At 41.9% G+C, this 24,525-nt stretch overlaps 1 protein-coding gene across 1 annotated transcript in view; it reads right to left on the bottom strand.

Annotated features, from left to right (window-relative positions):
* CNBD1 (cyclic nucleotide binding domain containing 1) overlaps window positions 1-24,525 on the bottom strand; it is a 234,484-nt gene that overhangs the window by 102,245 nt on the left and 107,714 nt on the right. The window contains exon 4 of the mRNA XM_090037354.1: window positions 20,974-21,106. Coding sequence (XP_089893480.1) covers window positions 20,974-21,106 — 133 coding nt within the window. The remainder of the gene's footprint in view (window positions 1-20,973; window positions 21,107-24,525) is intronic.

Raw genomic sequence — 24,525 nt, 5'->3', positions numbered from 1 at the left:
TTACAACAAATCACAAGACTTTTGCTTTCCCGTAAAAAGTGGCTTTTAATTGAAAAAGGACACAAAGTTACCCCCCAAAATTCTGCATTTATATCCTCTTGCAGGATGACTAAGTCACTGTTTGTTTGTTTTTTAATCCCTTCATTATTATTGGTAATACTGAAAACCTGTACCTTTCCTAAACCAGTGCATAAGTCTTCTACATCAATAACTAGTTTCAAATAGACTGCAAACATTTTCCAGCATCTTTCCAAAATAATCTTTTGCCCTGTTAGAAACTCTAGAATAGGATTATTAAAGAGGAATATTCAAAGGATAATAGACATTTTCTCAGAATAAAATTGTTTTTGAAAATTTTCAGTCAATGTATTTATATAAGCAATATTATGCTGAAGTTTTTTTTCAAATGCTTGTGAACTGCCACATAATATAGTGTAGCTGGTTTTTAAAATACCATTTCAGCAGCACCTTCTGTACAGCTTCCAAATGAGCACTTAACTCTCTAGGGTTTTGCATTCCTATGGAATACTAATCTTATGGAACAGCATGAATGAAGGCATTGCTATTGTAAGATGACTTACTCCCACCAAAGGGGTGGGGAGAAATCTGGAAGAGGAAAATGCTATGTATGTACTATTTCGTTACGTATCCTGTTTGACATAAGTTGAAACATTAAGTACATATAGCAAAAAGGTATCAAATGGATGACTTCTGTTCAACAAAAATATTATCCTTTTAAAGTGACTTTTCATTTAGCTGATATTTGCTTAGGCGATCCCAGCAGTTTTCTGGTTTGAAACATAGGAAATGGATTCTTGGAACAGGCATATCTCATTAAATCTGGTTACATTTCATACATCATCCCTTTGTGTAATAAACACTTAATTTTTTAGTAACCTATTTATTCCCCATGGCTGTATTCTGACTCTGCAGTATCTTTGTATTATTAGTTTGTACATAAACATATAATTAACTGTACAGTATAGATTTAGGCCATTTTATTATTTTGGACACCTCTGTTTTTAATATCTGAGGTGAAACACCTAAAGGTGCCTCATTTTCAATATATTAATACAGGAGTGACCAAGTTGCAGCACAGGTAGCCTCTGTGTGCAGCATGAGGCAGATTGAGGAGGGAACAGGCAGCACAACAGCAGATAGGTCAGGGAGCAGAAAGCAGAGTATCAGAGCAGGCAGGGAGGACAGAACAGGGGTCGCATCTACACGTGCCAATATATGGAATTTTAGCCCGATTTAAGGTAAATTAAGAGTATGCATCTACATGTATGTACCCTTAATGTGGCTTAAAAACAGTGATTTTAGGCTATTCACACCTAAATTTGATACCTGCAAAAGCAGGTGTCAAATTTAAGTGCAAATAGTTAAAGCACATTAATGCATATGTAGACTCACTAAAGGCACATTAACGCAGTGTATGGACTGACTTAGGACTAACATTATAAGGGGTGTTCACCAGAGCACTCCAAGGGATTACAAGGTCGAATGGTTATAAACTCCTGCAAGACCGTTTCAGGCTGGACATAAGGAAGAATTTCTTTACTGTCTGAGCCCCCAAGGTCTGGAATGGCCTGCCGCCAGAGGTGGTTCAAGCGCCTACTCTGAACGCCTTCAAGAGAAACCTGGATGTTTTTCTTGCTGGGATCCTATGACACCAGTTGACTTCCTGCCCTTTGGGTGGGGGGCTGGACTCGATCTTCCGAGGTCCCTTCCAGCCCTAATTTCTATGAAATCTATGCACTTTAACATGTGCTTATGTTGACAGAAGCCTAAATCATCTTAATGCACATTAAGGTAATGCACATTAAATTTAGGAGTGCCTAAATGCATGTGTAGACACACCCAGGAAGCAGAAAACAAAGCAGCAGTTAGATCTGGGAGCACAAGGTAAGGAGAAGATAGTGAACTAGCAGATCAGATGAAGAGAAAGGACTGCAGTGGTATTTGGCGTGGGTGCAGAGTTAATTTGTGGTATGGCTGCCAAAAAAGTTGCCCCCCCACTATATTGAGATTTATAGCATCTGACAACTGGTACCAAAATAACCAACCACTCCCCCCACCCCTCAATCATTAATCCCTTTTGAAAATTAAACCCTGATTTTCCTATGTCAAAAGCACCAAGTTGAAACTCATAGCAGATAGTATTCCCACTCTCTGAAAGTATGAGGATTAAGAAGACCTTCCAGTCTCAAATCAGGATGAAAATCAGATAGGAAAAACTCATGAACTAACTATTAGAAGGGAAAACAGAGCAAGTATCTGAGGCAAACCAGGTATTTTATTTCTATAACTAAAATGCTTCATTTGATTATTTTTAATTTTCTCAATAATATTAGCCAAAATTCATTCTGCTTTTCTGTTGGAAAGTATTTTTGTCAATATTTGTCAAAATTAATGCTTCTGACAAAAAAGACTGGGTTTTCATAAATGATCAGTTTTTGTTAAAGAAAACCTAACATTAGCAAAAAAAACCCTACCAGGTCTAGTGCTGGGAATCCACAATTTCCAGTGAAGCCTCAAACATAGGAATATACCAGGCACATCTGAAAATTGTTTCGTTTTGTCTCCCAATGGGAAACACTGCAGCAAAAAAAATTTCCATTCTCATGCCAAAGGAAGTCAAACACCTTGGCTACTGGAAATACTAGCAGCAATACTAGCAGCTTCTTAGTTTCATTTCTTCCTCTGATGCTGTATTTTAATGATGCTGAATAACACTTTGTACTTCATTTAATTTAACTTAAAACTTCTCCCTGGTTTCTAGCAGAGTTAAAACACGAGAATTTTTCACATGTGCTATAAATGCACCAACAAGAGCAACTCATTCATATTAGGAATACACTTTAGTAAGACTATGTCATATGGTTCTCACAAAAAGATATAGACAACATTCCTATAGTCTGTCAGAAGAATATCATCAGCAAATATCTTGCAAGTGAAGCAGTGTTTGTAAGGGAATAGGTCACAAGACTTACAGACCTATGCAAACAGATGTAACACATATAGTCTACTATCAAAGATCTCCTGTCTACTCTTAGTTACACTGGCATGACTTGAATTTAATCTATATTTCTGGTTTTGGAGACAACTGTCTTTCCCAAAAGAAACATTCTGGACTGAAACTTCTTTAGCTTATGAATTTGTTTCTGTTTCTACTTTTACATCATCCTAACCTAACCATTCCTGCAGTATTTAATGAAAAAAAATCATAGCTACATGGGGTTAGAAGAGGCCCTGAGACACCTTGGACCATCTAGTTCAATACCCTGCTGAAGGCAACATCACTTCTATCTAAAACACCAGAAAACATTTAAATTAGAATAGGTTTTATTTTGGGTCAGAGGCAGTCTAATAACAATTCCTGCCCATGGATGAACAGGCAAAAGTAACTTCTGACATAAGCCTTGCACAGCTAGGTTCTGTCCCCTGTTATTTTTTCACCATTGTGGCTTTACGTCACAGCAAGGAGCCTGAATCTGGAAACTAACCATGAAACTGAGTTTGCTCTGTATAAGAACTTCTGGATATTTTTTCTAGCATCTGTTCCTGTTTTATTTCTACCAGCATTCGCATCACCAGTATAAATGAATAACAAATATACCATTTCATACAGGCACCCCGAATCCTCAAAGGGGCATCTAAATTCTAAGCCCCTGGACATCTAAAAGATACAATGCACAAAGTGACTGAGAATGAGAGAGAGCTGGGTTGCACATCATGGCTCAAAGTGTACAACTTAACCTTAGAACTGGTTGGAAAATTTGTGCCAAAACAAGTTTTCATCAAAAATTGACAGTTCATCAAGCCATAAGGGTTTATTCAAAACATCTTGGGTTCAACAAATTTTACCAAATTCAAAGCAGGAGTCCAGGGCAAACATGATTTTAATGTTGCTGATGGCAAGTAAACAGGAAAAGCCTAGTTTTATTTTTAGATCACAGGCTGAGCTTGCAGTTTAGGTATTTAAGAGTAAGCTGTTTTTGACTTGAAAATGGAACAAATTCAATAACAAAAATTAATCCTGGAACAAGTCTTAAATTTTACTTGTATTTTGCTGTTCAAGAAAACATGAAATAACTGCAAAACACAAGTTTCTATGAGACATGATAGCATCCATTTAGTGTATTTTCATATGCAGTGAAAGAATAACTTAGGGGGAATAAATGTGGCATTTCAAAGGCATGGCAACCGATCTCTATTACCAGCAATATTAAAGACACTTTGGAGAAAAAAGTTTTTTAGTGATCACTTATAAGTTGATCTTAACATTAAAATGAGCTTCTCATTGCTATATAATATTTATTTAATTATGAAAATTATGAATTGCTTGCTTGGAAACAGGGGAAATTAGAGCAGGTGTGACAGGTACATACATCAATGAGGCAGGAACAGGGCCATCCTTTGGGGAGGGGGCAAATCGGGGTGATTGCCCCAGGCCCCACACTTTGGGGGACCCAAGGACCTGGGCGAAACAGCCACAGCGACTCCGTGCTGCTGCTGCCAGCTTCACATCTGACTGCTCAGCACCCGCCGCCTCCGAATCCGCCACCAGCTGCTTTGAGTCACATGGGGACAGGGACCTGCACAGGCTGATTTGTCCTGGGTCCCACACCCTGCTCAAGTCAGCTCTGGACAGAAACCTTTTATCACTGTTAGTGCAGCCACATTTTTCTCCCTGAATTGGTTGCAAATCTGACAATGAAATGTATGTTCAGTTAAGGGCCCAAATCAGGTATCTGTTTGAGAACCTGGAAGCCACTTTCATTAGTTATATTTCTGAATATAATTCTGTTTCACTGCATGCACAGTTTTACACTGTCTATAACTGCCTGCATAGTTTGTGGTCTGGCTGAAAATGGCCTCTGTACAGAGGAGTCAGCACAAAACCTAAGTATCACTTAAAAAACACTTAAGCATTTAAATTAAGTATTATGTGTGAGCTGGTCCTAAGCACAGAGGCAAATGTTAGCCTTTCTAAATCCCTGGTTCATACATATGTTAGTGATTTCAAAGAAGTCACTGAGAAGACTGTTAACATACTTGCATATTAAAATAATGAGACGGCACTGCAGTTACTGTAAGATTAAGAGCAACAACCTCTGAAGAGAAGTTAAGAACTTATATAAAAGTTTGCAGCTAAGGTGGCTTGGGCTGGTGGAATAGGAAGTTTGAATTTCTTCCACACAGGTGCCAACTACTCTGGATGATTCAAGGCCATGATGATAAAATGTCAAGCTCGCTGTACACTTGGCCTGAAGCAGGTATAGAATACAAGATAGCTGGTGTTTCCAGTTTACTTATGGTGATCTAGGAAGAAAATCTAATGAAAGAATGAAAATTAAATGATACCTCTTAAGGAAAAATGAGTGCTACTGTTAAAATTAATTTTAATTTTCATTAAACTTTCAATTAATCCCCAAGTGAACAGAGTTAAACATTATGTATAATGAATAACTAGTCAGACATACAGCTCTCACTGACTTCTGATTCTACATTCTACTTCATTCTACATTTTTTTGGTTTGGTTTCTTTGGGGGTGGGGGACAGGGGGAAAAGAAAGGGGGAAACAACAGGTCAGTACAGCATCTGTAAACAGTAAGGGCACATCCAGACAAGCATGGCTGTGAGGTATGTATGTGGTGCTGCACACATGTCTGCAGTGCCCAATATCGCAGTCAGGTGTCCTCTATGCTGCAAGGGTGCACTACCCATGCATGAGCTGCTCAGGGGGTGGGAAGGGTTCTGTGAGTTTTTTTGACCCCTGGATATCCAGGGGTCAAAAAAAAAAAAAAAAACCCCACAGAAAAAAAACCCAAACCAGAGCAGCATGCACACAGGCAGTGCACACTGCTGAAAAGCAGAGCTGGGCTCCCCGCAATAAGGCCAGCCCAGTGCTGGCTCCAGCCTCCCCTACTGCACCCCAGGGTAAGATGCCATGTGCCAAAACACACACAGCACGGGAGTTCCCTGGGGACAAGTAGCTGCAGTGTCCCTGGTCCTTCTGGCTGAGCAGGCAAGGTGCTGGTGAGGTCAAAGAGGACACCATTGGGGGTCATTCTTCACTGGCTTTTATCCCTCTCTGGCAGACTTTGGTGACTCCCCAATTCTCAGTCCTGGGAGTCCATTGATGAATTTTGACTGATTCACTGCCGTGATGAATAGAGCTCTGGAAGTGGTTGATCAGGGGGTATTTCATCCCCAAGCATCTGTTTCCAGCATCGATTAGTTCAAACTGGGGCTTCGGTACCTTTAACAGTAAAGTTTCAGGGAGTTCCTGGCTCTGTACTGATTCTTTCCTCTCCTTAGTCTGTGGTATATATGTGTTAATTGTTGCTCGTTAACTTGGTTATCCAGACTAGCTACTGTGTTACACAATGAACCATGATTCATTCAGGGACCCGCTCCATACAGAGATTCCTGCCCTTGCTAACATTGTTACATGGTACAACTTACTTTTAAACTTAAAGTACATTTATAAAAGCATCTACAAGCTCTATTTTCACTATCAACTGAGACCTTTCTTGCACTTATTTGGTTTTCATGGTAATCACATTGTTTATGTTATTACATCAATTCATTAAAAACCATCCCTATTCTCCACCTCCTTTCTTGAAATTAGTTTAAAATTATTAAACCAATGTAAATGAATGTAGCCACAAACTTTTGTGAAGAAGAGGGCTCTATACTGATAGACGATGGCATAATGAGACGTGGTGGCTGGAAATAAGAGTAAGACAAATTTATGCTGAAAATAACTTGCATATTTTTTAAAGTGAGGGTAATCAACTACTGTAACAAATGTACTCAGGTGTAGATCAGATGTCTTTCTAAAAGACGTGCTTTAATTCAAACACAGGGCTAGATGCAGGAATACTGGGTGAAATAGTAGCTTCATTTTACATAGGAGGGCAGGTTAGATGATTACAATGTTCACCATCTATGAAAGGTAAGAAACTACCATTTGTTACAAAGTTCCTGTTTAATACTTTCCTAGATGTTTCTATCAAGAAAGGTAAATTACATAAATTACCCTAGGGTGAGTCTTTTGTTTATTCACAAAACTAACTGCCTGGGCTTTGATCTTGCAAATGATAAATCTGTACCAGAGAGAGAGAGACTGTTGTGAACTGAAAGAGTCAAATCCATCCCTGGGGTTTTGAATTATGTAACATAACTGCTACAGCTCTACATTCCACTCAATTCTCTTGGACAAACAGGAAAGCAAAAGGTGGTTTAGAAAAAAAAAAAAGAGATAGGAAACAACCACAGAGGTTGATTCATGTTTTTCATCAAAAACTCCAGACAAAAATTCTCCAACCAGCACTAACTGGAGAGCAAATTCAGCACTAACATAAATATTGGATTATTAATTTTAGTTTGGAAAGGAATGAGCCTGTCTCAGGCAGGGGGGTGGACCAGATGAACTCTGGAGGTCCCTTTCAGCCCTACTTCTCTATGACTTCATGATTCCAAGTCACCTACTGCATTCAGATAGTTAGAATAGAGATGCAAGTAGTAAAATACTATGTCTTTTACCTTTCTGGTATTGCAGTAAATGGGTGCAACTGCAATTAAAGTCTATGGGAGTTTTGGTCAGTAAAAACAAGCAAATACATTGGGGGAGGAGGGGAGAGGAGATGGGTAGCAGGGGGCAACTGGCCCTATGCTGTCATTTGCTCAAGACCACCAAACACCCCTCTCCCTCCACAGCGTGCACAGTTCCATGGCCAGACACTCATCCCCAAAGGCTTGCCTTCCATGTGGAAGGGCTCCTTCAACATTTTACCCCATTTTACAAAAAACCTGTGTATGGCCCCTGTTACAGACCTCAGAAATTAACCTTGTCTGGTCCTATTGCTCATTAGGATTGACCCTTGTTATTTTAAGGTCTTAGGGAAAATTTTGCTGCCATATTCTTCCACACAGGGTGGAGTGGTAGCGTGGGCAAAGGTGAGATCTCAAGCCCTGGTCTAGACCTCTGCCCCAGTCAGTTCATTTGTCACGAGCTGTCAAAGGGTGTTAGATATGACATGAACTGCTGCACTACCCTGTGTCACTGGATACACTGTCTGTTGTGCCCTAACTAACTTAGCTTAGCAAGTGCTTAGACTCAACATGGACACTTGACCCCATACAATTAAATTAAAAGTTCCACATTGGATAGCTATCCAGATTGTCCATGGAACAGGACTGGACCTATTTCATATACATTGTATTCTTTCTAAATAAATTACGGTATTACTGAGATCTCATCTATGCAGCCAGGAATGTAGTTGACTTGAAACTAATGAGACCATAATCTGAATTTCCTTTGTAAGAAACCAAAAAATAAATTTAACAGCTATAGGTAGGAAATTCTCATTTGTTTATACAAAAATTTACACACAAACCATGCATGCTCCAATGTATTGCACTTTATGCTCATCATAATATAATAGTCAAATAAAACAAAACAAGTTAAAATCACTAAGCACAATCTTAATGAAAACATTATATTTTGATGACAGTTATATGATAAAAATGTGGAAAAAGTAAATCATTCTCATTTTTGTGGTATGTTGGTGGTATAACTTGCATTCCATGTAGTACATATTCCAGTGATTTCTTCTAAAAAAGGTGCAAGGGGGTGATGTATTCCATAATCTATTATACAAAGAGGTGATTTAGCAGATTATCAAAGAAAGAGAGGATGTTAAAAAAAAGCTCAAAGCTTAAAAAATGGACAGAAAAGCAGGGAAGAATTGTAATTGCTGAAATAATCTTTAAATTTTGTCACAAAGAGAGGCATCTGGTAATATGATCACCCAGATTGCAAACATTATCAAGAGGACACAGAAGAAAAAGCACCTGCCAAGTCTAATGCCTATCTACAAAAGTGATTTAATGTTAAAATTAAAAGAACAAGAATAATATTGTGAACAAAGAGTTTTATTGGCACCCTAGTCATTTAGGCTTCTTGGACACGCCACAAGAGTTTAATTCAGTTTAGTTCTCCCTAAAGATGGGTTTGAAAAGATGGGTTTTTAAAAATACTGCTTCAATTTAGGGAGAATTAAACTGAACTAAACCCCAATGGCGTGTCCACAAGGGTGTGGGCCCAATCCTTACCTGCCTCTTTGGTGGTGGGGTAGGTGCGGGGGCAAGCTGCCAGTGGGCCAAGCAATGCCTGAGCTGTGGGGGGTGCCCCAGGAGGCACCTGCCTGCTGGCACCCAGCTCAGGCAGTCCCAGGGGGAGCTGCAGCTGTGGAGGGAAGCATTGGCACTCCTGCAGCTGTGAAGGGAAGCACTGTGCCCCTACACACAGGTACGCAGGCAGGCTCTGGGGAGAAGAAAAAAAGAGATCAGGCTTGCCACTTTCTTTTTTTTTCTTTCTTCAGTGGAGCCTGCCTGCACAGGCTGCTGCCGGGTGCCTGAGCTGCACGGGACCCACCAAGCCCCAAGCAGGTTGGCTTCCAGTGCCCCGTACACTGTTGCACTTGGTTAGGTAGCAAACTAAGACACCTCAGAGGTGTTTTATCTTGCTACATACCAAAGTCATTTAAAGCGGAATACATCACCGAGCATGCAAACAGCAACATCATTAAAGTGCAATACACTGGCAAATGTGTAAACAGCAACATCATTAAAGCGGTGCAAAAGGGCATTTAAGCCATGATAAAGACCAATTTTGTGGTGTGTACAAAGGCCTATACTCCCTTGTGTGTAAATTTTAATATAAACATGAGATTTCCCTATCTATAGCTGTTAAATTAGGGATAGTAAGCCATGTACTTAATGGTCTAGATAATATTAGATTTCAGGCCAGAGAAACACCTCCATTTTCCATGAAAGATATGAATGGGGCCAAAACCAAACATCTCTCTTACTCAGTTATAGGAGCCATTCAAAATAAGTCAATCACAATGAGACATGGTGAAACTATCATGGTGCAACTACCATGAAGCATCCCACAGGAGCACAGGGAGCTCTTCTGCACACTCGGCAACACACCTGGAAGTGGACCAGAAACACTTCCAGTCCACTTCTGGGTCAATGGGAGAGTGTGCTGCCCCCCTCCCTCCCTCCCCGCACCCCTCAGCTCAGTAACTGGTGCCTCCTGGGTCTGGGGGGGGGCACCCGGGGTCTCTTTGCAGCTGATCAGATGAGGGGACATACACACACTACAAGAGTAAGACTTTATTTTGAGCTATTATGAAATCACCTCTATAAATCAGGACAAAAATATTGGAATAAAATTTAAATGTTACAGTAAATGTCTGATTTCTGGTATACGATTTGTTATTTTTCAGTTCCAAGATGCCATCCCCCCCCCCCAAGTACTTCCAGGCAGTAAATAGATGATTGCTGCTATTAAAACAGATTAATTTTGGGAAAACTTAGGGTTTAGCTTATAGTAGACAGAAAATATTCAATTTTTATCAACAGATTATTATTTGTTTACAGCCAGTTATAACAATAGTCATAACTTGTACTTTATTAAATCGCTCTCCTTTTTTGGCTTCTAAGCAAATATACACATACCCTTATACTTGGATAGCCAAAGGAAGCTTACCAGGTTTAAGACTCACTAATAATACCTTCTTTTTTTTAAGCAGGTAAGTATTCTCTCTCTAGTTTTAATTTAATTGTACTCATCAGGAACTGTGGAGTCTTCTTTGCCTTACGGGACTGAGTTATTTCCTTTCAAGAATGGTAGAAATGTAAATGCTGGTTAATATATGCAAAATATACATATTTTTCTCTGCTATCCATATAGTTACTCAACTATGAAATGTGCTGAACGGGCGCAAGCTGCCAAAAATATATTCACTGAAACCTGTTCAAAAGGCTGGAAACCTATCCCTGGAGTAATGAATTCCACGTTTACTAGAAAACCATTTTCATTAAGAAACTTATTACTGTCAATCCTTTGAGTGGTGACTTAAACTTCATTTCAGCCAAGGGATTATTTCACATCAGAAATAATCTCCACCTCTGACCTGTTTGAATTAAAATGCCCAGAACTTTAAAACTGTTGCCAAATATATTTTACCACTCATTGCCTGTAGTCTAGATCTTAATGAGCATTTAAAAAAAGATGCAGAGAAAGGCAGAGAGAGAGAGGTTTGAAATGTTTTCTATGTTGGAATGAATAAGATATCCCTGTTTATATTATATTATATTAGTTAACATATATTTGGTAATGATAGAACAAGAGATCATACATTTTAACAAAAGAACAGGAAGACAAGGATAATGAACTTTCAATTTTGCACATGTATTCTTGGCTTCTGCTTATCATTAATGTTAGTTATCTGGAGAAAGATTTTCAAGAAAGCAGATTCAACAATTCCTGTATTGAATAAGTAGTCATATTATCAGCACCCAGTAATTCTCTCTCAAACTCAATGGGAATTATTGAGAGAGGATCATTTTAGAAAAAAAATTAAAAAAAAAAATCAACCCTTCCTTGCTCATGGCAGCACCTCCATCCTTTCACCATGAGGCTCTCACAGGCCAAGGGGCAAGCAACATGTAAAGAGGAGGAGTTAAGGAAGAAGGGACAAGAAATAGAGACTTTATACAAGTTAATTAGATGAACTAGACATTGTGATGAATAAGTCTTTTTGAGGGACTTAAGCATGGACAAGTTAGGAAGGGGGACTCAAGGACCAAGTACAGACAGTCAAAAAGCTCAAGGCTGAATTGATTCAACCGTCACAGGTTAGTCTAAGCCACATACACTGAACTGATCAAGTGAACAGACATTTACTTTTGATTCCAGAAATGCAGGCACATGCCAGCAGTGGCCCAGGGCAGAAGCCAGAACAACCCCTCCCAGCTCAGGTGAAGCAGACAGCTTGGGACAAGGCTAGCGCACCCACTCTGTGAGGGAAGGGGTTTGCAGGGGAGGTACAAAGCATCCTGGGATGCTGGGGGATTGCGAGTTAACTTGAATCTGGAAGGGATCTGGGACAGAAGTTCAATAAACTGATTAAAGCTAGATTAGTTAAGTCTGATACTACATCCATCCAGGTTGTATCTGTCTCCAGATAACTAACATTAATGATGAGCAGAAGCCAAGAATACATGTGCAAAATTGAAAGTTCATCATTATCCTCGTCTTCCTGTTCTTTTGTTAAACTGGTTTTCGGCCACTTTGAAAACAGTTTATGTGTACTAAATTTCTGTTGTGTTACAGCTCTGAACTGGTTTCTGATCACTTAGACTGGTTTGTGTGTAATTTCTGTCCCTACTTTGGAATGCTGTAATTCAAGCAAAAGGCTGTTTGGAAAAGTATAGTGTTATGCTGACAGAGATGGATGAGAATGGAAACACGTGCACAGTGGAGGCGAAAGGGTCAACAAAAACCTCAGATAATGAGCATATAACATCACTATCTTAAAGCAGCATTAATGATGGGACAACCAAGGAGGGGCAAAATTACCAACAGAAAATTGTAAATTCCTTATTGTTTATCTTGATGCCTCTGGAAACTAGCCAAGATAGTGTTTTATGGGAAATTATACACTATACCATTATATTCCAGTTTGCCAGCTTCCTGTGATAGGAGACAATGAATTCTTGCCCAGTAAAAGCACAGAGTATTTTTCCATCTACTTCAAAGGGGCAATAATTTCCTCCAGTGGCTTAAAATTTCACATTTTTCAAAAGCCATTTACCTACTTAGCACTACTAAATTGACAGTCATTATGCAGAATTTATGCTAATTCAGGCCAATTAAAAACAGTCATTAAAATACACTATCTTTAGGTTAAATTAGTTATCTAGGAGTTTTCTAATAAGGAGCTATCCCAATTAAGTATAGTATACTGCCATAATACTTCATTTTTAGAGTACCTTTCATCCCAAAGCACATTATCAGTTAGAGTAAAATCCCAGCAGGCCTTTTCGCAAGTGGGCAACAGTCAACTGTCAAACAGCAAGTGCTCCCACAATTTACGCAATGACATTTTGATGAAATTTTATACCACTACATCCAAAGTTAACAAACAGGTACAACCCTGAACCTACTGAAACAATGATGAAGAGCTCATTGGGATCTGGGGGCCATTCAAGATACTTGTCTGAAGGAGTAAAACAGCTTTGGTCTAAAAAGCAAAATAGCCTCTCTACCTTGAAGATGAAAAGGAGAGATGAAATTTAGGTTTAGATATAAGCTAATTTGAAGGGAAACAAATATTTTACACTTGTCATTTAAACTAAGGGGGGGGGGGTGTGTGTACTGATTTAAACTCATTAGACAACTCCTCCAGTTCAGCCCAAATCTGTTTTGGCTGTACTCTATATATGTTTTTGCTGGATTTTTAAACAATATTCTCTTGCTAGGAAAAATGCTTGTGCCAAATATTTTGTCTTTTCCAATCTTTCTCATCATATATATCCTGGGAGTCTCCCATCAGGCTCAATGGAAGTCAGTAAACGTGAGGAGATAGCTGTCAAGAAACCTAGTCATAGCTGACACTGACTTACTGTGCTCACTTAAATCGCTTTGTGACCCTGTAAAATGGAATAATGACAGCCATCTTTCTAGGGACTTCTATTTAAATCATATTTCGTGTAATTAATGAATATAAAATAAAACCCAAATATTTTTATTGTTTAATCATTCTAATTAAACATCTTGTTAACCAAGAATCTACACAAATGGGAAGCATTCCATTTCTGTTGTTTTTAGAAGTATATCGTCTCATTTTCATGTCATAAGAAGAATTAAATGAACACAACTGTAATAGAGAGAGTTAATGTTTGCAGCCTGTACAATGAAACCACTGCAGGTGTAAGGCTTAATTGAGAGGCAGATGCACAAAGACAGCAGGTAGTAGATGAAAATTAGGTTAGTAAGAGAACAGAGCAGGTGAAAGCAGAATTTGATAACCCAAATAAAAACAAGCATATTTAAAATGTGCTGGTCTGTGCTCAAGTCTTTGTTAATTACAATATTTAATTAGCATTTTACCTAGTTGGACCACTAATTTCAAAATAATGGTGGCACTCCCAAAAATGTACACACTCATCCACATTCTTGCAGAAAAATATATTTGCATATGAATGCTGGGCAATTTTCCATTTGTATGTGAAATTATGTTTTTCATGAATAAGTTGAGGATTTTGTTCTCACTAGAGGTGCAAAACCAATTTTAAAAGCACACTGGTGTGCTTACAGCAGGATGCATGACCCATTGCTTATGTACTCTTAATATTAATCATCTAAAAGCAAAGGTCAAGTGTTGTAATCAAGTGCAATTCCTTTGTAATAGCTTATTTTACAGTGTACATTTTAACAGGAAACAAAAGATACCGAGGTTTATGGGAATATCTCCAATTAGCAAGGTGGACAGTGTAGAGATGAAAAAATTGTGGGGACATCATTCTTAGCACAAAGAGGTCAAATCTTGCTCTAGTTCAAATGACAACCTTCAGGCAATACTTCAAATAATTGTAAAGGTTCTGAAGGAAATCAGTATTGTCCCTCTGGCTGGAAGACGTGCTCTGACGTTGGCCTATTAGAATGATAGGAGGGGACAATAAAATCACACGTAAATTAAGGAAGGTGAGTCTAATTTTATTTCCACAATTCTCCTTAAATCCCCATATTATGGTGGATATGTCTGAGCAGCCTTTTCCTGGTCCTATGATTCTATATATACATCTTAAGTATGCAGCTTCAGTGAATTGCAAAGCTGTTTACAGTGAATGGACTATGAATACCAGGAGCTACCTGACCTCTAAGGGTATGTACAAACTACCAAGGCTTAGGTTGATCTAAGTGCCGATATGTACAAATGGCCTAGGGAGGTGAACCGAGTTAGATCGAGAATAGGTTAACCCAATCTAATGAATGTCTGTACATGTTCAAAGTTTAGCCTTGGGGTTAGGAAAGCCTAGCCACCCACCCCAGCACTGGGGCTGCACTTTTCCTACTGCCTCCAACTTTGACTAGATTTTTAGCCCATTACCCCTCTACCTTCTGATGGACAACCCCTCGTCTGCAGACCCACATTCCCCTCCAGTACCACCTGGGCCCAAAACCCTCTCCCCCTCAAACCAACTATGCTCCCCAATCTTGCCTGCCCCCCCGACATACTTAGATTGCTTTCCTAGTGCAGCTCCTGACACCAGTGAATGTCTGAATAAGAAGGATGCAATTTTTAAACATGAAGCTTAAAGTAAGCCAGGTGATTGTAGATCAGTCCCCATGAATGTAAAAATGTAACCTGAAAGTAATAATACTATGTTCTAAAATTAATATTTCCAACCAGATGGAGCCCACGGTTCCGGGCTTCATGCAGACAGAGCCTTTGGCTCTCAACTGCAGGAGCTGCCTGTCCCTTTTTCAGGGTCTGGGACCCGGGAGCATGGCCACCTCCCCTTGTGGGGTCTGCTCCCTACTGGGGTCTCTGGCATGCCAGCTGGAGGAGCTCCAGGCCACAGCCCAGAGACTGCATGCCATCAGGGACTGAGCAGGAGATAGACTCCTACTGCCAGGCCCTTCTCCCCCGGGAGGCAGAGGGTAGACCATGGTCTTCCTCCAGGACAAGGGAGGACTCGAGGACCTCCCCTTCTGTCCAACCACAGGGTTGGACCAAGGTAGTCAAGGGCCCCAGGGCCTGCCCTCCCCTGCTGGAGCTTTGCAACAAGTATGAGCCTCTTGCAGCCCCAGCAGAGCCTGCTGAGTTGCCAGCTCCCGCAGGCGACACAGAGGACACTGTAGCTACCGTCCCTACTCTCCCCAAGACCAAAGGCAAAGTGTTTGTCATGGGAGACTCCCTCCTGAGGGGGCAATTTGCCGCCCCACCCCTTAGCCCGGGAAGTTTGCTGCTTTCCGGGGGCCCTCATCCGTGACATTGCAGACAAGATCCCTAAACTCCTCCAGCCCACAGCCAACTATCCCATGCTCCTTATCCATCTGGGCACCAATGACATGGCTCAGAGTGCTCCTAGCAGGGTTGTGAGGTGCTTCAGGGATTTGGGAGTGGGACTAAAGGGTCTGGGGGCACAGGTGGTGTTTTCTCTGATCCTCCCAGTCTCAGGCTATGGGCTGAGGATGGAGAGGAGGATCCACATAGTCAACCAAAAATTGCGGCACTGGTGTCATCGGGAAGGCTTTGGCTTCCATGACCACAGTCTGCTCTTTGGTGAGAGAGGCAGCGAGCTGCTGGAAAGGGATGGCCTCCACCTCTGTCTGCTGGGGAGAAGGCTCTTCTCAGCTAGACTGGGTGACCTGCTCCACCAGGTTTTAAACTAAGCCAGCTGGGGGATGGGGGGGGGGGGACTACTGCTGCTGCTGGTCCACCGAGTGGCCCTTGAAAAGCCAGCAGGCCAAGGCACTTAAGGGAGCCCATCCCTGCCCCAGCCCTGGAACAAAATGTAAGTGAGGCAAGAGCTCCTTAGGGGACACTTGCATGTCTATACACAAATGTCAGGAGCCTGGGGAATAAACAGGAAGAACTTGGGGGTCATCATTGACCACAAGATGAACATGAGCCTGCAATGCGATGCTGCGGCTAATAAAGCGACCAAAACGCTGGCTTGCATCCATAGATGCTTCTCGAGCAAATCCCGGGACATCATTCTCCCCTTGTACTCGGCCTTGGTGAGGCCGCAGCTGGAGTACTGCGTCCAGTTTTGGGCTCCACAATTCAAAAAGGACGTGGAGAATCTTGAGAGAGTCCAGAGGAGAGCCACGCACATGATCAGAGGTCAGGAAAACAGATCTTACGATGATAGGCTGACAGACATGGGACTCTTTAGCCTGGAAAAGCGCAGGCTCAGGGGTGATCTGATGGCCACCTATAAGTTTATCAGGGGTGACCACCAGGGTCTGGGGGAACGTTTGTTCACCAGAGCGCCCCAAGGGATGACTAGGTCGAACGGTCACAAACTCCTGCAAGACCGCTTCAGGCTGGACATAAGGAAGAATTTCTTTACTGTCCGAGCCCCCAAGGTCTGGAACAGTCTGCCAGCGGAGGTGGTTCAAGCACCTACATTGAACACCTTCAAGAGTAAATTGGATGCTTATCTTGCTGGGATCCTATGACCCCAGCTGACTTCCTGGCCTTTGGGCAGGGGGCTGGACTCGATGATCTCTTGAGGTCCCTTCCAGCCCTGATGTCTATGAAATCTATGAACTTGTTGTCCTCCTAAATGAAAATAACTACAATGTCATTGGGATTACAGCGACCTGGTGGGACTCCACCCACGACCGGACCATGGGTATAGATGGCTATACCCTGTACAAGAGGGACGAAAGGGGCAGGGGCGTAGCTCTCTGTGTCAAGGAAAACTACACGTCCCTACAAGCTGACATTGGCACCCATGGTGGATGACTTGAGACACTCTGGGTTAAAATCCATGGGAAGCACAGTGCAGGGGATAATATGGTGGGGGTCTACTACAGACCCCCTACCCAGAGTCAAGACCTCAACCAGGAGCTCACCAGGGAATTGGCTGAGGCCACACAATCCTGGTGTATGGTAGCCATGGGAGATTTTAACTACCCAGATATCTCATAGGAGGAGTGGTTGGCCAAATCCGAGCAGTCGCATAGCTTTCTCTCATGTGTGGATGAAATCTGATGCAGGAAGTCTATGGGCTGACAAGAGGTAAAGCACTGCTTGACCTCGTACTGGCAACCGGGGATGACCTAACTGGCAACCTAACAATCGAAGGGAAGCTGGGTGACAGTGATCATGAACTGATCACCTTCACCATCTGCCATAAACCTGGCAAGGCAGTCAGTTGTACAGGAGTCCTCGACTTCAGGAAAGCTGACTTTGACAAGCTAAGGAGGCTTGTCAGAGAGACCCTAAAAAGGCCACAACCCAATGGAGAGGGGAGTTCAGGATGTATGGATGCTCCTCAAGGGAGCAAACCTGGATGTGCAAGGAGGACAGGCAGCAGGAGGGCACAGCAGTCCCCTTGGCTCTCCAGGGAACTGGTGGACCTCCTGCATCTTAAAAGGAGGACCTATAAAGGATGGAGGACTGGAACCACCACTAAGGAAGAATACTCTGCTTTAGCCCAGGCTTGCAGAGAGCAAACCAGGAAAGCCAAGGCTGCAATGGAACTCCAGCTAGCTACAAATATCAAAGAAAATAAAAAGTTCTTTTTTGGATATGTGGGGAGCTGGAGGAAAAGCAAGGGCAACATTGGACCCCTGCTAAACCAGATGGGGCACCTGACAACTGACGACCAGGAAAAAGCTAACTTGCTAAATGGGTACTTTGCGTCAGTTTTCCATCAGCCCCATGGGGCGGCCCTGCCCACTATGGGTCAGGGAGGCCCGGGTGAGGGAAATTCCTTGCCCTTCACTGAAGCTGACCTCATGAAGGAACACCTTGACAGGCTGGATACCTTCAAGTCAGCTGGCCCTGAGGGGTTACACCCAAGGGTACTCAGGAAGCTGGTGAGCATCATAGCTCAGCCCCTGGCATGGAACTTTGAGAGCTCTTGGCACTCTGGTGAAGTGCCTGATGATTGGAAGAGGGCCAATGTCGTGCCAATCTTCAAGAAAGGGAGGAAAGTAGATCCGGCAAACTACAGGCCCATCAGCCTGACCTCTAGCCTGGGGAAGGTCTTGGAAAAGATTATCAAGGAGGCCATCCTTAACAGGCTAGCTGAAGGCAATAGAAACCCAGCACGGGTTTGTTGTGGGTAGGTCTTGCTTGACCAATCTCATTTCCTTTTATGACCAGGTGACTTATCACCTGGACAAAGGGGAAAAAGATCGACATCATATACCTTGATTTTAAAAAAGCCATGATCACCTCTTGGTTGAACTGGCTAACTGCGGCCTTGACGTCACCATGATCTGCTGGCTGGGGAACTGGCTCCGCAGTAGGACCCAGAGGGTGGTGGTTGACGGGAGACAATCATCTTGGTGCGCTGTGACCAGTGGGGTCCCACAAGGCTCTGTCCTAGGGTCTAAACCGTTTAACATCTACATCAATGATGTGGACATTGGTGTCACAAGCAGACTGGCCAAGTTCGCCGATGACACCAACCCCTGGGTTACAGCATCCACACCTGAGGACAGGAGGGTGATCCAGGCGGATTTGGACAGACTCATGAAATGGGCAGATGAGAACCTGATGGTATTCAACACCAAAAAATGCAAAGTTCTCCACCTTGGGAGGAAAAACCTGCACCATGCTTATAGACTCGGTAGTGCTATGCTGGTTAGCTCTATAGATGAAAGGGACTTGGGGGTCATGGTTGACCACAAGATGAACATGAGCCTTCAGTGTAATGCTGCGGCTAGTAAAGCGAGCCAAATATTGGCTTGCATCCAGAGATGCTTCTGAAGCAGATCCTGGGACGTCGTTCTCCCATTGTACTTGGGCTTGGTGAGGCCACAGCTGGAGTACTGGGTCCACTTTTGGACTCTGCAATTCAAAAAAGATGTGGAGAAACTTGAGAGGGTGAAAAGGAGAGCCATGCACATGATCAGAAGGCAGGAAAACAGACCATATGATGAGATGCTGAGAGCAATGGGGCTATTCAGCCTGGAAAAGCGCAGGCTCAGGGGTGATCTGGTGGCCCCCTATAAATTTATCAGGGGTGCTCATCGGGATCTGGGGGAACGACTGTTCACCAGAGCCCCACCAAGGGATGACAAGATCGAATGGTCACAAACTCTACTGTGACCAGTTCAGGCTGGATATAAGAAAGAACTTCTTCACTGTTCCAAGGTTTGCAACAGACTGCCACCTGAGGCAGTTCAAGTGCCCACTTTGAACACCTTTAAAACACATTTGGATGCTTATATTGCTGGGATCCTATGATCCCTGCTGACTTCCTGCCCCTGGGGCAGGGGGCTGGACTTAATGATCCTCCAGAGTGCCTTCCAGCCCAAATGTCTATGAAACGTATGAAATATTTCCTCCGTCTTAAGATTTCACTTTCTGGAAAAAAATGAAGCTGCAAATTGCTGACCAAAGAAAAAACACAGAGTTCTATCACACAGTTTTCTGTGTATTTACATCTTCAGTGAAGGTGAGCAATCCTTGGAGGCTTCTTTACTATATTGATACAGCTAGAAGTCACTGAGGACAAAAAGAAGTAGCCTCAACATGTTACCCAACAGATAACTGCAGACTAAATCATTTTTATGCAACACTATACACAACACACTGATTTCTGGCAAATTACCAATGCCATCCTTTGCAGAGTATTTCTGCTGTGCCATATAAATTCAATAAGATTTTAAATAAAAGCAAGACATCTCTTTGCTAAAAATGTCCACCATGACCAAAGACAGTAATATATATATACCTACATGAATTAAAAATTTATTAATATATTTCTATTCATGCATATTCATACATCCATACACAATTGCATATTGAAGAAAATATTTTTAAGAAGATCAGTCAAAATGGTTATATAAAATCAAATGAAAAAGATTTTATATGAGAAGATATTGCATATCATATATGGAGTTAATCTGACACTTTTTAACCACCCTGTATCAACTACTTCTAGTAAATCTCACTGCACATGCTGGAGTTGCATTTGATAAATGATACTTGGCAATACTATCTGAGTGAGATAACTAACACTTTTAGCAACTAATTAATCAAACACTCATGTAAAGCCACTGTCTTTTTATTTCAATGAAGATTATAGATACAATTCACTCCAGTAAACTGGCTGATTAAAAGCTTTATCATGCAGTCTTTATATAAACAGACTAAATGTTGAAGCCTCTAAATTCTGCCTATGCATGCTTCTTTAAAGAAGTTTAATAAGAAAAATAACTCTAAAACAATTTAAGGAAACAAACACTTACAGGAATCTTCACTTACAGGAATCATCCTCAATGATATACAATCTATTACTATATTGCATTTGTGCTAAAAAAAAAAAAAGCTCCAAAACAGGTGGGAGGGGGGTTTTTGCTTTTTAAAATCTACAATGCATCAGAATAAAAATAGAATGAAACCAACCAACCTTGGCCTGCAAGATATTGCTTCCATTGCAAATGTGGTGTTAACTGTGATATATATAGCATTGGCCACTTGCAATAATAGCTACAACCATGAATTAAGTCTTCTTTGGCAACTTGTCCACGCTTAGCTATTTCCTGAAAGAGAGTTACATGTTCAACATTAAAGTAAACATTTTGAAAACAAAATAAAAAGAATCAAAATAAAAGCAAAAAAAATGAAAACAGTATTTTCTTATTTAAATGCTGTAGAATCAAACCAATTTGGAGAAGCATGATGTTTATTTTTAAGAAGTTTTTCTTTGTAATAACAGAGCCAATTTACTAACCATTTTTGATAAGGCTGGTACTTTACTATAAAGTACTATAATCCTGAGAAATGGAGATTAGAAGTTTGTTTTCTTAATTATAAACTGCCTAAAAAATGATAAAACAACATTTTCTTTTAAGGGAGGTGGGGGCGGGGGGGGGGCTCCTTAATTTGACATCCTTTTTCTCCTTGCATAAATCACATTCTCAACAAAGAGGCTCTGGTCTTTTTAAGTATAAAGCTGCTGCTTAGCAAATCAAAAACAGCTGCCTTCAGAAGCAAAAGAATGATGCCTTAAAAGGAGTGTTTGCATTTACAATTAAGTTTAACAAGGCTTGGGTCACACTGACAGAATAATCTTGTACACTATACAGTATTAGCCACACTTCACTGAAGTGGCTTAACACCCATCCTGTAAATTTAACTTTTTGCTATTTGCAATACATTAGAGTATCACATTGGTTATTAGCCAAGATATCATCCAGTGTCTGAGAAATTATATCACCCTTATAGGAGGGATAGAAATACACTGTGATATTACAGAATATATTATATATATTGGTTTGTATAATGGTACAATATAACATTTTTCATTTGCAAAATCTCCATTAATTGCCATTTTACTTTTCAGGACATGTTTTCTTTTTGTCAGCAAAGAACTACATAACAATTATGGATATCATGGGTAGGAAGTGAGAGCAACCAAATGTAAAATCCTCATAAAAGTCATGATCCTGGGCATGTCTACATTAGATGTTTACTATGGAGTAGATTAATTAGCTTCAGAGTAAACATCTCACATCTATGCACACAGCCCTATTAGGCCACAGGAAACTAATAAACTCTGCAGGGGGTTAGTATTTGTGAATACAAAGTACAATTCTGCTGTACAGTAAAGAAAAACAAACCATAAACAACTTTGCAGCAGTGCACTTGTGGATGCTGACACGGCTGTCTGGGGCATGGGGGTGATTCAGTGCAGGGATGCCTGCCAGCTAGCCCCACACTGGAGCACCCTCATTCCCTAGCCAGCCCCTCCTCAACATGTTGAGCTGGATCAAAGCAGCCTCAGGCTGGCAGGTTGACCCTCCAGGGTCTCCAACCCATAGATCCTGGCTGCAGATCATGTTTAAATGGTGCACCTGGAAGCGATAAACTCTAGCATGATCTGTGCCAGTTTATTGCTGCATGCTAATAGCATGTGGAGACATACCACCTGACCATGATAAAAAAAAAGGCATCCCTCTCCCTGTACCTTTTCTAGCTCCAGAAGGTCTGGTAGAAGGCACACATAAAAGCAGCAGCTGAAGTTTACTGATGACAGCAGGAGATGTCACTATTTTTTACCACAGGCAGACACATGGAATGCCAAAAAACCCTCCTGTTCTCAGCAGCAAATATTTCCCCCCTGCAAAAGTGAACTCCAGTCACTACTGTTGCACAGGACTGCATGTCTCAAAGTGCTCTTCACTTGTTGACACACACACACTGTCCCTGCTTACTGTTGGGTTTAGGAAAACTGGGGGCTAGGAGGGTGAGGCACCCCATGCTCCAGTCTGGCATCCTCCATCGCTGTTAAGCAACATCTGGGACTCATGCCCTGCTCACCCACCTATCCTTGTACCACTTACTAGCAATTAGAAGCACCTAATCAGGTCTCAAAGCCCAAATATCATCATTTGTTTATTAATGATAAATAACAATCAACAGGGAACAAACTATGCTTCTCTAATCTCTGAAAGTTTTTAAGAGGTCAGAATCAACCTCAACCTGAAGAGCCTAAACAAACAAGGAAGAAAATTTAAATTCAACATAAAAACACTTGAAACACATCAGCAACTCCTGGCTAGAGTTGAATTCCTGAATTTATCTGATTGTGCAGAAGCCTATCTGAAAAGGTATAACAGCAGCTAGGCACCTGAGCAGCAGTGATGCACGGGGAAGCAGTGAGTTCTGGCTGTCGGTGCAGCTGGAGTGATACTTATTATTTTTCTCTCCCTCCCCACCCAACGAAGTTGATAATGCGACCTTAGTTACACTACTGCCCACCTCCACCACCTTTACTGGAACTTACAGAAAATTTCCTAGGATCGCTTTGCAGACAGAAACACACCCAGAATAGGGCATGTTGATTACAATGAACGGCACTTACAATGTTTATAATATCAAACAGCCATGCCAGTGGCTCAGCTATGACACTGGCCAATTCCTTCAGCACCTGTGGATGGAGATCACCTGGGCCAGCTGACTTGTACTCATCCAGCCATTCCAATGATGGACAATAAGAAGTCCTTCTTTAAATACATAGGGGGTAAAAAGAAGGTTCCGGGTAATGTAGGGCCCCTGCAGGACACGTTAGGAAATTTGTTCATCACACCAAAACGACAAAGCCAACATGTTTAATGATTTCTTTGCCTCCATCTTCCTAAGCAGGGACCGGAACAGTCACCTCCCTGCTGGGCCCCCCTCAGGCCCCAGGAGAGGCACACCTAAGCCAAGGGTTAGTGAGGAACTAGTTAGGGAACTTCTGGAGGAATTGGACATATTCAAGTCAGCTGATCCAGACGATCTCTACCCTAGAGTACTAAAGGAATTGGCTGAGGTCATTGCAGGACCCCTGGCACGGCTTTATGAGCACTCATGGTGCTCTGGGGTGGTGCCAGAGTACTGGAAGAGGGCCAACGTTGTTCCAATCTTCAAAAAAAGTAAGAAGGAGGACCCTGGAAACTATAGGCCAGTTAGTCTTACCTTGGTCCTAGGCAAGCTGTTTGAGAAAAATATGCTGGCACACATCCAGGAGGGGCCAGCAGGGGATTTCATGCTTAGGGGTAACCAACATGGGTTCATCAGTGGCAGGTCCTGTCAGACCAACCTGGTGGCCTTCTATGATCAAATCACCAAATCATTAGATGCAGGGGTAGCAGTGGACATAATCTTCCTGGACTTTCGGAAGGCTTTTGACACTGTCTCTCACCCTGTTCTCATTAAGAAACTGGGGGCTGTGGTGTCAACACCCACACAGTCAATTGGGTTGCCAACTGGCTGTAGGGCCGCACCCAGAGAGTGGTGCTGGATGGGTCATTTTAAACCTAGAGGGATGTGGGCAGTGGGGTTCCTCAGGGCTCGGTCCTCGGGCCACTGTTCAACATCTTCATCAGCGACTTGGACGAAGGGGTAAAAAGCACCCTGTTCAAATTTGCTGATGACACTAAGATGTGGGGGGATGTGGGCATGCTAGAAGGGAGGA

This window comes from Crocodylus siamensis, chromosome 3, assembly GCF_052110815.1.
Source record: "Crocodylus siamensis isolate JL-2025a chromosome 3, ASM5211081v1, whole genome shotgun sequence".
Classification (NCBI taxonomy): domain Eukaryota; kingdom Metazoa; phylum Chordata; order Crocodylia; family Crocodylidae; genus Crocodylus; species Crocodylus siamensis.
Note: the sequence above shows the minus strand (reverse complement) of the source record. Positions and strands in the feature narration are given on the sequence as shown.